At 33.2% G+C, this 13,602-nt stretch overlaps 3 protein-coding genes across 3 annotated transcripts; 1 reads left to right on the top strand and 2 right to left on the bottom strand.

Moving 5' to 3' along the window:
* Positions 1–808: 808 nt before the first annotated feature.
* On the top strand, positions 809–2,578 carry LOC124928719 (BEL1-like homeodomain protein 11). Its single transcript, XM_047468968.1, has 4 exons — positions 809–1,698; positions 1,762–2,099; positions 2,170–2,230; positions 2,310–2,578. Exons 1-4 carry the CDS (start codon positions 976–978, stop codon positions 2,415–2,417), a joined length of 1,230 nt encoding a protein of 409 aa, XP_047324924.1. The 5' UTR covers positions 809–975; the 3' UTR covers positions 2,418–2,578.
* A 2,129-nt stretch (positions 2,579–4,707) lies between these two features.
* On the bottom strand, positions 4,708–5,953 carry LOC124931733 (TLC domain-containing protein 5-like). The gene is made up of 5 exons (XM_047472280.1): positions 5,654–5,953; positions 5,425–5,565; positions 5,219–5,338; positions 5,032–5,127; positions 4,708–4,959 (listed from the first exon to the last, which is right to left on the bottom strand). Exons 1-5 carry the CDS (start codon positions 5,876–5,878, stop codon positions 4,855–4,857), a joined length of 687 nt encoding a protein of 228 aa, XP_047328236.1. The 5' UTR covers positions 5,879–5,953; the 3' UTR covers positions 4,708–4,854.
* A 636-nt stretch (positions 5,954–6,589) lies between these two features.
* Positions 6,590–11,426, bottom strand: LOC124931430. The gene is made up of 5 exons (XM_047471889.1): positions 11,267–11,426; positions 11,081–11,155; positions 9,435–9,786; positions 7,937–7,971; positions 6,590–7,852 (listed from the first exon to the last, which is right to left on the bottom strand). The coding sequence occupies exons 3-5, from the start codon at positions 9,760–9,762 to the stop codon at positions 6,902–6,904; spliced, it is 1,314 nt and encodes a 437-aa protein (XP_047327845.1). The 5' UTR covers positions 9,763–9,786; positions 11,081–11,155; positions 11,267–11,426; the 3' UTR covers positions 6,590–6,901.
* Between the last annotated feature and the right edge of the window lie 2,176 nt (positions 11,427–13,602).

Here is a 13,602-nt window from a genome sequence, read left to right as displayed (position 1 = left end):
AAGAATTGTTAACTTTTTAAATTTAAAAATAAAATAATAAAAAGACCTGTAACTAAACAGAGTAGTGTATTTTTGGCAATGATGAAAAATGTTTGAGGCTGGTCTGGTTAGAAACAAAATTGGGTAGTAAAGTAGAGGAACAAACCATCCTAAAAAAGTAAACTTAATTGGAGGAAGAAAAGAAGAAATCATTATTAATATTATAGTAGTAAGTAATGGTAAAAAGAACAGTGTCCTTATATTTCTATTTATTTAAGAAGAACAGTGTCCTTTGAACATCTCTTTTGTTATTCACTATTCAGAGAGACATGAATAAAAATGGTTGGATATTCCAATAGCCAATCGTTACCCACTTACAAACTGATGATCTAAAAACTCGTAGTTTGCGAAAGATACCATCATCATCATCATCATCTTTCTCTGATCCCGTATTTTTGTTTTTTTGAGTGTGAATGTGTGTGTGTCTGTATGTGTGTGAGAGAGAGAGATAGATAGAGCCTGAAAGTAGAGCATTGCTAGGATATACTTTTTTGAGCGGCCCAAAGAAATGAAACAATAGAAAAGGCATTAAAGTTGTAAGAGACTAGTAGGCTGATCTGTCTTGTTGTTTTGTAGTCAGGGAAATTATTAAGAACATCAAGAAGAAGAGTGGGGATGGGGGGGACCATCTTTTTTCCAGTCATTTTCACCATTTTCACTTACAGGGTTAAAAAATAGCCAGGAATCTCTCTGAAAATCTGTATCTATCCTCACCACCTCTGTTGCATTGCATTGCAGAAGCAGAAGCAGCAGCAGCAGATCGGAGAGAGAGAGAGATACACATATTTTGAAGGTACTTTTTCACCAAGATTTCTTCTTTTCTTCCATAATTAATCATCATCCATTCTTGCGTTTAATTTAATGGCCAATATCCATCCCAAAACCAGTCTTCTTTAATCATCCCCTACTTTCTTTCTGAATTCTCAATATTAATTAATGTCTTCAACAACCCCAAATTCAAGTTCAAATCTTTTGCATCAATTCCTTACCACAGACTCCTCAATTCCCAATTCAAACCAATTCCATGCACATTTCTTGAATGCTGCTGCTGATCATCAATCTTTTGATCAAGTCCCCACCATTCAATCCCTCGGAGATAGAATGTCAAGATCTTTGGACCTTATCAATCAACCCGACCTCCTTCTAGAACCTTCCAATACTCAACCCCCACCAACTAGGATCGGTCCATACGCCTCTGAAATGCTATCTCTATCTCTCAGTTCTGAGATGCTCTTCCGACCAATCCAACTCCGGCAAAGACCCTCCTTCACCACCTATTTGTCTTCTTCTTCTTCTTCTTCCATTCATCATGATCAAGACCAACCAAAGGAACTCGACTATTATTCATCATTTCCACCACCACCCTCTTCAAATAATAATAATAATAATAATTCGTATGGGGTCGAATCTTTTGCCGGCATTGACATGATTTCGAATTCCAGATACCTAAAACCGACACAGTCGCTACTCCGGGAAGTTGTCTGTATCGGCGGCGAAACTGTTCAATCCAGCAACGAGAGATATTTCAATAGGATGTCTTCCAAAAGCAGAAGAGGGTCTTTAAGCTTCTGTTCCGAACTGAAATCTGATAGTCTACTCCTCCGTAATGATTCAGATGGATTTCAAACATTGGGAAAACTCATCTCTTTGCTGCAGGAGGTAATAAATCTTACAAACCCCACCCTGAAACTCTATCAAAAAATTAAAACTTTGTTTGATCAGGTTGAGAGAAGATACGAGCAGTATTACAAGGAGCTGGAAAAGGCGGTTTCGTCGTTTGAAATGGTGGCCGGAATTGGAGCCGGAAAGTCTTATACGGCTCTTGCCCTGCAAGCAATGTCGAGGCATTTTTGCAGCTTGAAGGAGGCGATCACGTCGCAGATAATGGAAACGAGGAGGAAGGAAGGATTGAGGACGTTTCAGGAGAAAGAAAACCGGTTGTGTCTTCAACAACTTGGAATGATGCAGAGTCACCGTCAGGCTTGGAGACCCATCAGAGGCTTGCCGGAGGTTTCTGTTTCCATTCTCCGGTGTTGGCTCTTTGAGCATTTCCTTCATCCGTGGGTGCATGTCTTTTTCTTTTTCTCTTCTTTTATTATTATTATTATGATCCATCTTCTTCTTCAACAGTTATCCAAACGACAATGAGAAACTCACATTGGCATCTCAGACAGGATTAACCAAAAACCAAGTAATATTTTTTGACACTTTTTTTAATTAAGATTCTTAAATTAAAGAATGATTGATAAGCATTTGAAGGAAATTTGCAGGTTTCAAACTGGTTCATAAATGCTCGAGTTCGGCTGTGGAAGCCGATGATCGAAGAGATGTACAAGGAGGAGTTCGATGGGGATGCCTACGACAGTTCTGATCCTTAAGGAATCAATCACAGAGCATTTTTAATAGAAGAAGAAGAAGAAGAAAAATGGTTGTTGTTGTTGTTGTTACATTATTATGATGTAACCTAATCTTTCTATGCTCCAATTTTGACAAAATTCTACTTATTTTTAGTTGAAAAAATGGCATTTTTAATCAATTTATAAAAGAAACAGTAAGAACCTGTTTTCACATTATCAGCTTTATTTATTATTGTCTTTGTTAAATTCAAATTATTGGTTAACAAAAACAAGAAAAGAAATACAAGACAAAATGTGACAACTTCAATTAGTGAAATGCTCTGAATGCTTAAATAATCCTTATTATACTTGGTGTGTCTCATTTTGATTTTAGCTCTTCAATTAGATCCATATTATTTTTCATCAAATGCCCAAACCTTTTGATGAAAATTTGATTCTTTTAGCACTACTCTAAGTTGGAACATCCACTATATAATAATTTATACTGTCTCACTATATGATCTTGCATATATCGGTGGTTCAAAACTCTCAGAATTCGACAAAAGATCTAGACATGATTCACTCGTAATCGATCGAACACTACTTGAAAACGGCTCTTCTGTTCAGAGACGAAATGTTCCTGGAAATGCTTGCTCCCATTGGACCATTTATATCTATATGCATCAGGATTTCCATTCATGGATCTCTCGGTTCGAGAACTAAAAATAAGAGGATCGAACCCTTTCTTCTGACTCTTTTTCAAATTCGGTAAATGTAGGTTGATAGGATATTTCATTATAATTCTATAATTCATCGTATCCTGATTTCTTTGAATTCCAAAGAAGAATAAATTCAATACATTTTTTATGTGCCCATAGCTGCTATATTGGATTTGAATTAGATTTTGGATCGATCTATATTGATTGAGTCTCTCCATTATGTTCTTACTAGCAAATACCATTTCTTATGAGTTTTACTATCAATAACTATTCATATGTTATGTATGAGGATGAGATTCCATTGATACAGAGCCAATTCCAATAAACGGTCCCATTGGCGTAGGAATTGAACCTATGATTTCGCCAATTATGAGTTGGGTGCTTTAACCATTCAGCCATGAATGCTTAGCGGGGATCCTCGTACATGGTGAATAACTAAATTCCAATTGAAATCAAATCTTTCGGATAAATTAATGCAATTTAAGAGAAATCAACTAAAGAACATCAATTCAAATCCTGGATTTTTGAATTGAGAGAACAAGAATTCTCACTATTTCTTAGATTCATGGACTCAATTCAATTTAGTGGGATCTTTCATTCACGTTTTTTGGAGTACTTTCATTGTGCTACACAATTATAAAAAAGCCACATAAATGGCACCTATTAAATGTGATATTAATGTTTCTTTCACGAAATTTCAATGATGCTCATGTAGCCTGACAGGTTAGACATTTTACTACACAAGTTATTCTAGTGGATTAAGAATGATGATAGTTTATGGACTACTCTAACCAGATGTAATATAAATATGAGGCAGATTAGATGGAATGATTTACTAAAAGATCTAACTGTCTATACCATTGAATGTAACATATTGGTACTATGGAAGGAAATTCGTTTTCAGTTCAGGTTTGTGGTTTAGGATACCTTATCGATAAATTTAGTCTGAGTCGTAAATTCCCCAATTGGTAACTATTTTCATCTGTATGAAAGACTGCAATTGGACTTAAATACGGTAGAAGATTTTCTCACGTTGAGAAATTATCAAATTCTAAGCTCATAATATTGTTGTAAGTCAAATTAATCGATACACAGACTTAGGACACCTTTGATGAATGAATAATGATTAATTACTTTAGTGTTTGATTATATTACCAAGCATTTCTGACCCAACAATTATTGATTGTTTGTTTGTCAAACCATATAGAAGACTATTAGATTCATACAATTTCCATGTGGCTTACTCACGTCTGACTGTTATTTTGTAGAAGATAAATTTGTTTTATAAGTATTTTTATCTTCTTTTTTTAATCTAATGACATATTTTAGTCATTTGTTTAAAAAAAACTAAAAAGTTTTTAATAAATTAATTAAGACTTGGATCACATCAACTATATATATAATATAAAGTGAGGAGCTGCTGCACATGCAGTTGAGCTAACAAATAAATGTAGAAAAGAGACCAACCATGTTTTTTTTTTTAATATAGTTGAACTAACTAACTTAATTGATTGCATTTAATTTAGTTTGTATAATAATAATAATAATAAAGACAATAACCCCCATCTTTTCTCACTCCCTCTCAATCTCATCATCTATCTATCTATCTATCTACCTACAGCTCTGCAATTTGAAGAATGAGATCACAAATTAATTAACATTGAATTGAAGAGTGGGTCTTTAATAAATAATAATAATAATAATACACAGTGAATTATTATACAAAATGCTTAGAAAGAAAGAAAGAGAGTTTAAAAACTCTATTTATGAGCATTACGGGGGGCAACAAAGAGCTTGTATTTGAGCATCCTGGCAATCTTGTAGAACCAAAATGCACTCACCAGCTGCAGTCCAAGCGCCATTGCCTGCACCCAAATTAATACTTAATTAGTTTCATTTCATTGTTTTCATTATTTAACAACAACAACAACAAAAACCTTCATTAAGATGGGATTGTGAGCAGTGACAGTAAGATAGGTCAGGTATGGTCCGGCTACCATCCTCCCTAGAGTGAAAACCACAGCAAAGCATATCTGAAGATGATCAAATGCAGCCAGCCACCAAATATATCTTTGAGAATATTAATAATAATAATAATAATAAGATCAAATTAACATTACTTACATCTGCAGCCAAATTGAGGGAGGTGTCTTTGTAACCGAGATCTTTGAGAATCTCTCTCAAGTGTAGAAATGGTGTTGAGATCTCTGTTATGCATAATGCTGCCACCATCTCAGATCCACCCTATTATATGACACACAGAAATAAATAGTCAAATTACGGAATAAACAAGAAAAGATTCCACAATAATTAATATACAACATACATACCATTTGGTAGAGAAAACCTGCGATGGATCCAATAATGCAAACAGAGTGGTGGAAGAAATTGTCTATCTTTAGATTGTTTCCAAACACCCCACAAAGGATATCATACACCATGTATGAAAGCGTCACTACTAGACTTCGCATCTATATATATATATATATCCCCCCATTAGATTTAGATTTATAGAATAGAATAGATCAAGAAGAAGGAAGAAGGAAGAAGAAGTTCGACCTGAGTTGGAGAAGGCTTAGAAGCGAAAGGGCAGGCTGGGCAGGTCCAATCTTGAATTGAGAGACAGGAAAGAACAACAGCTAAACAAGCGTGGATTGTTGAAACCAAACGGTTGCAGAAATCGAATGACCGTTTCGGACCCAAGCTCTTTCTCAACACAATAAACAATGCCGCCCATGTTATTACACCGTACACCACCGCACCAACGACCTGATCATCTTCCATCTCCCCTCTCCCTCTCCCCTCTCTTTCTCTCCCCCTAAATCATCATTACTTTTATTTGTTTTCAAATAAATTCAATACTGACAGCTCAGATATCTATAGGGGTAGTAGAAGAAGAAGAAATAGAAAGGGTTTTACAAATAAACAAAGGGCTTTACTTCTCCTTCTTCTTCTTTTTAGGTAGGGGAAAAATCGATTATTCTATCATTTACCTTTTATTTCTCAAATTTGAATACTGTTAAAACTTCACCTTCACTTTCAAAAAACCCTTTATTTATTTATTTATGAAAATTGGTCTTAAATTTGATTCCACAAATAATGTGGTGTTACAATTCTTAAATTCAAAAATAGAAACATTTACTTTTTCCCTTTTTAAGATGGTCAACTCATTCCTAACTCTTAAGAGGTTGTTTGATTTTGAATAATTTAGAAAAAAATTTAATCTTATCTAAAATAAAAACTTTGTTTGATATTAAAAATAGGTTATTGAAGATAAATTACTAAAATAATTTTTTTTTATATTTAAATTTATAATAAGAATAATTTATTTAATGTCTATATTATTAAATAAATTCAGTAGCAAACTAGTAATAGTGGACCTTAGAAAATGTATTAAAGAAATGACATGCTCTCTCTCCCAACTATCAACCACCTTCTGTCTCTTTAGACTTATAATTAATGAAAAGCCGAATCACCAATAAATAAACATACTCTACATTCAAGACCGACAAATTGCTGTTTCAAAAGCAAATGTATAAAAATATCTCAACTTTGCCTAATAAAAAAGACAAAAATCAAAACATACAACATAAATCAATACATTTTTCCTCCTAAAATCCTAACAGCCATCCATCCATCCATTTCAGCAGTTAATAATAATAATAATAATAATACATCAAACAACATTCACTATTATAAATTGTTCAGTCCAATTTCTAGATGATAACAATTTTTCTGTTCTTTTTTCTTTTTTACCTTAACTGCCCACCCACCACACCACAGGCCGACCTTACCCGATCCAAACTCTCAATGGAATCTTGACCAAAAGCTTCTCCTGCCACCAGAATTATCGCTGTTCTCCAACATTGATCTGTTCCACTTCGATCCAAAAGAAAAGTGCCTCCTTAAGAACGGCCTACTAAAGGATCTCCTTCCACCCGTGGAGGAGCTGCCGCGGCTGGTGGATTCCATCTTATTACCAAACAACAACTTCCCCCCTCCTTCAACTGATTTTCGCCTATCGAGCACATCATATCCCGGATCAAAACTATCCCTCACTCTCCTCTTCGATATCTTACTCCTCGATTTCATCTCTGCTTCCGCCCTCGCAATCTTCCTAGTCATCTTCACCAATTGCTTCGAACCGAACACGCAAATCGGACACAGAGGATCGCACTCCTCCCCCCCTTCCTGCGTCATCGCCTCCAAACACTCTGCATGATACACATGCCCGCACCCCAAAACAGCAACAACCGAAAGATCGCTGTTGGCAACCATCTTCTGCCCGCTCCACAACGACTTCTCGTTCAAATGTTTCAAGCAAATCCCACAATTCCTAACGTCGGTCGAGGACGGAGAACGCGAACACGTGCTGCTGGATTCGCTCACGCGGCACTCGCTGTCGAAAGACCACCTCTCCCTCCGGGAAGAGGCCACCAGCTCCGAAAACGTGCGCATGGACCACCCTTCAGAAGAGCCTCCTCCGATTAAGTCGCTGTTGCAAGAGGACAAGACCAAGGATGGTCGGCCTTCCGAGGCTGGAGGCGACTTTCTATCGAGAATTCGATTGTCTGAGATTTGCCTTGAAAGCTGGTGTCCGGGAGAACGGGAAGCCTTTCTTGGCTGGGTTTCAGAAGTAGTGGGATCTGACATCGGTGGATAGGAAGATGAGCTTGAAGGGTTTGTGTTCATTGGGAACAACTTCTGTTCACATGGATCTACTACCACTCCTCCTATTGATCCTTTGAAGCTCTTCTCCTGTTAAGATCAAAATCATGTTATAACTAACTTAGAACCATAAATATCACACACATTTCAAATAAACCACTTCTACAGACTCACCTCTATATTTCCATGGTTGTTGGTATTTGTAGTATCTGCAACAAAAATATAATGGAAGCATGGGAACTTGTCTTTAGTACAGAAATTATGAGCTGAAGTGGACTGAATAGATATGTGATAAAAGTCTACCACTCTACTGCTGATCATTCAACTATCTAGTAGAGTCTCTATATCGCTGCCATGACATAAGAACTAGGTAAGCAAGAACAGGACAGGACGGTTTTTTAAGGATTATAGCATCCATTAGACTGGAATATGGCCATCAACAACAAACTGGTAACTTAATCATAACACAAGCAAGAACTGATAGGATGTCAATAAAGTGAACACTCTTCTATACAAGGAATACTTAAACAACATGCATTTAGTAGCAATAAGCCACCAATCAAAGACCTTTTTATCATGTTGCTGCTCATCATGAGGAAAAATCTATATATTAGCCAGAAATCACAATGATAAAAAATAATATGATCATAATCTCGAAAACAATCTCTATACCATGTGAAGCAAAAAAATTATATTATATTTGGATCATTATTCAAGATCAAGAAAATGATTAGTACACTAAATGAAGCAACAAAAATGACACTATAATCAGTATAATGTGAATCATGATCCAAAAATTAATTGATCATAATCCAGAAATAGTTCTTATACAAAAACTAAAGCAAAAAAACTTTCAATTTGAACTTTGGCATTTTGACAAGCTTGTGATTGTGAAAAAACTAGTTTTCAAATAGGTTCAGAATGTGTCGTGAAAGCTTGCATTACATGACAGATTAGAGGAAAAGTGGAAACCAAAAGAATGTAACTTTTCTGTTGTTCCCAAAATAAAAGATGCATGAAGTAGTCCATGGCAACAGAATGACTGATTGGATTAATAAGATTTATGCTGCAAATAGATAGAACAAATGACAGTTGAAGAGCCAGATGAGAACTGAAGATACCAAAGTAATCAATAACTCCAACAATAGCAAAGAATAGATGGGAGAAATGAAACAATGAAAATAAGTGTAGATATTGCAAGAGAACTCATGAAAATCTCATTTATGTAAAAGAAAAACTTCTACACATGAAAAGACAAGCCAAAACAAGAAAAAAAGACAATAAACCTGCAAAATGTGAATAAAATTATTTTGTCAAACAGTTCTTTCTGAAAAGAATTTTACTCATGTGGGAATAGTGATGACTAGTAGGGAAGTCCAAAGAATGAATGAAAAATAGATCAGCATTCGTCTTATATGCAATTTCCAATGTAAAGCCAGTGTACTTTATATGCAAGTTTTTATACTTTCTCATCAAATAAATCAACTTAAGAGAATGTATAACAAGTACTTCCCTCATAATCACCAACCCCAACTATGCCACACTTTCAACACAGTAACCTAACCAACACCCTCCAATATGAGATTCTTGAAATCATACATCAGTTTTTCATTACCACCCAACACACAACATTGCAAGAATAATACAGATGCATGCATAGTGAAACATTTACCTGAAGAAGCTTCTAGATTTCCCTCCAGTCCTTCGTGAATTGGAGACTTTGGAGACATAGTAAATCTAAAATTTCTTAGGGGACTTCTTCCACTTGAATAGCTCCCCCTTTCAAGGGATAACTCCCCTTTAATCTCCATGCTACTATCTCTACTAAATCCAGGAGATAGCCCATATGAGATGTTCTCAATTTCACCAGCTACACGCCTTCGGTTATCCCATCTGAAGCTCCATGATGGTGAATAAATAGCATTCCTAAGCAAGACTTCTCTTGTGGTTCCGCTGGTCAGATGCTCATTCTTTCTAGCAACACAACAAGCTGATCCCATGCTATATTGTACACGGGAATTAAACTGCAAAAGGAGCATCTTGTCAGAAATATAATCCTTAGAAATACAAACAACCAATCTTTCCCTCTCCCCTCAAAAATATAAATATATTATCCCCATTTGAAAATATTATTGTTTATGTTTTGACATTTTCAGATACAGAAACGTTTGGAAACTAAATTTAGTCAGAGACAAATTAATTTTTTTATTTATGTTTCTAAATCTGGAAACGGATCCAGATACAAAAACAATAAGTGTTTCCATGTAGAGCCATGAACTCAATGACTAGATAAACAATCTATAATTACTTCCAGAAAGCTAACTACTTAAGGAATTGAGAAATTAATGTTAAAGGCATAACAATGTGACATCCCATATAGAAGATCAGTAAATAAAGTACATGTCTTAGCCAAAAAAAGTAAATGAGATTTGCCAATTATTCAAGACCATTAAATGTAGATATTTTGAGATCAAAATACATTATCCGTATGGGGTTAAGACTAGATACAAATTATATTACCTCTACAAAGCTGATACCTAAGGATTTGGGAAATTAATTAGCTTATTTGATAATGGCTACAAATGCTACTTTTGTGGTACCCGTTGAGTTTTGTGTGAAATAAAATCAAAATTAACAGAAGATGTAGTAGTTATGCCACTTCCAAATATGCTAGCAGGTAAATGGAAACAACCAAGAGGAAGTAGTAAATGAGATTTGACGATTATTCAAGCCCCCTATTAAATGTAGATATTTAGAATTATATTGTCCTTTTTAGAACACAGGCAAAATACTGGAAACTATAAACTGTGCAAATTATGAATTAGCATTAAAGCTATCAGCTATGGCATTTCGATCTCGATAATTTTCAAGAGAAAGACAAATCTACTTATACAAACTACAAGCAGAAGGAGATTTCAAATCTCGGTAAAGCCTCAGAACTTAGTAGGGATTCTCATTCAGTGTTTTGCCCAGTTTATGAATGAAACTAAAAATGTAAAAGAACAGCAATCAACCATTTCTACTGGCAAAGAGAGATGTATTATTCCCTTGGATGTAATGCCACACAACATAACAGAAGCGACAAAAAAAATTTGAGTACTGGATTCCGAATTTCCGACGAACTTCCCATTTGGAATCCACAAATCTCTTAAGTAGTTAAGCTGAGCAGAACAACTGAGAACTTGAAAAACACTACACACATACACAATCTGACTATACTTAACAAAAGGAGTGCAGAAAATGTATTCCGCAAAAATAAAACAGCTGAACTTCATATATCTGAAGAAATGACAACATACTGTAGGCTCATTCAATTACCTCAGATTTGAGAGAGACTAAACTGAACAAAACGCATACCCGTCCGTCGTCTTCCTCGAGCGCGATTCAAGTTTCCTGATCCGATTCGAAAACAAATGAAATTAAAACAGGTAACAACCAGTTTAGACAATCTAGGGTTTCTCGGCGACATTAATCGGTGTAGCAAATTAACAACTGAAATCATACCTTTCGCCTAGTTAGGGCTGGACTCAATGGATAGAGAGAGAAATCGAGAACAGTCGATTATGGGCTTGTATATATATATATAACAGCGTCGGACGGTTCTGTTAGATTCCCGGCATAAAGTCGGGGCCGGCTGTTATGACGGAAAGAGATGTAAATAAAGCTCTATACATCGGGAATTGCGCAAGTCATGAGGAAGAGGGTTTATGCTTTTCTTTCTTTTTTTTCTTTTACTTCCAGTTTTCTTTTTTCTTTACTATACTTTTTTTAAGTTGAATTTCCCTCTCTTACCTTTATTTTAAGATTATTTTATCACATCTTTATTTTATAACCCGAATTTGAAAAATAAAACTAGTTATCTTGGAAAAAAAAGTAGATATATAACATAATATAGACCATACAATATAATATACAAAATTATATTTATAACAATTTAATAATAAAAAAAATCACATTATAATCTAAAAATTATTATTCAATAAATAATTTTATACCAAGTAAAAAAACAACTGTGATAAATTTTAATGTAACACTTTATTTTTTACAGAAAAAACTTAAGGCTATTTGTTATGATTCTTTTATCTCTGATTAATTAATTAATTATATATATATATTTTGTTTCAAAGTAAAGATGATTTGTAAAGTAAGTAAAATTAATAATAAAGTTAATTGATTCTCAAGTAAAAATAATTAAAAGTGACACTTAAAATCTTATAAAAAGTGAATATGTTAGATGTTTCACTGTGCTTTCCACATCTTCTCCACAATCCACTCGGGGAGAATATATTAGTACGGTCAATTTTAAATACTACACGAAAACAAACAAACAAACAGCATACGAATAAATTGATTAGGATAATTTATTATTTTATTTTTTTTTCAAATTCAAATCGACATGTTTAACCTGATTAATATATAAGCTAAAATTGGGTCGACCTGACATGACCCAAAATAGACCTAATAACTCGTTTACACGTCTTTTTTTGTGTTGAATTTTGTGTCATTATTTCTTATTCATTCACTCATTTTCTTTTTGTAAATATTTTATAAGCGAATTTATGATTTAACTTTATTTTTATTTTGTATTTATGTCATTTTAATTTGAAATAGAGACGTAAATTAATTACATCGGGTTTAGTTCGAGTTGAGTTAGGTAAATTGGGTTAATCATGTCAGGTCTCAGGTCAATCATAAATAAACAGGTCAGATTCATATTAGACATTTTGACCCGAAATACTAAACAAGTCAGATTTAGATTAGAATCGTTAAACCCGTTAATCTGACGACCCAAACCTGCCGCCTGAAACTTCCTTAAATTGCCGTCCTAGAATATATGGTTAATAATGATATTATTACTTAATTATTACTTATTTTTCTTATTTAACCTAATATTATTTTATAGATTATAATCATTTTATTTTAATAAAATAAATTATAACTCAAACTATTTTTAAATCAAACATTATAAATTTGTCTGAATTATAATATGGGTTACAAAATGGGATAACAAATAAGTTAAATTGTGACAATTTAAAAATTACCATTTATCATAAAATTAATTCTTCTAGATTCAATTTTTTACAGATTTATTTTTACACATATATATTAATTTTTACTGATCAAATCAGTTCATTTTGCAAAATTAAAAAGGATTTTAATCTATGTAAACTTTCCATTCAAATTTTTTGCAAAATTAAAAAGGATTTTAATCTATGTAAACTTTCCATTCAAATTATATAAAAAATGAATTTTAAAGTTTTATCACAAATTTAGAATTTTAACTTAGGTTACAAAATAGTATTTAGCATAAACTAATATTTTCTCATAATATATGTGTTATTAAAAAAAATCAAATTTAAAATTATAAGTGAGTTTTAATTAATTTTTTTATATAAGGATTCTTTTTGGATTATCTACTGGCTTTTTAAATCATATTATAAAATATTTTTGTTGTTTAATTTTGTATATAAATTATTTATTTATCATAATCCATCTAATTTTCTTTGTTCAGTACAAATATTCTTTTTATCATGCACATAAATTTGTTTAGAACTTGTTTTTAGTTTTTGAGTAAGTGATTTTTTTGGTATAAAAATTTAAAAGTATTAATATATGATAATAAAATATATATATTTTTTAAATAAAATTTTTAAATATTTTAATTAATTAATTTAATAATGTGATACACGAGTGTGATGAATTAATATTTAATTATCATATAATAAAAAAAGAGAAATTTAAAAAAAGAAATAGTCGTAAAGAAATAGAAAGATGGGCCAACTATCACTCATCATTTTATTGGGTAAAGAGAATATGTACTCTCAGCCCAATTTTAAATC

The sequence above is a fragment of the Impatiens glandulifera genome, chromosome 3, assembly GCF_907164915.1.
Source record: "Impatiens glandulifera chromosome 3, dImpGla2.1, whole genome shotgun sequence".
Classification (NCBI taxonomy): Eukaryota; Viridiplantae; Streptophyta; class Magnoliopsida; order Ericales; family Balsaminaceae; genus Impatiens; species Impatiens glandulifera.
Note: the sequence above shows the minus strand (reverse complement) of the source record. Positions and strands in the feature narration are given on the sequence as shown.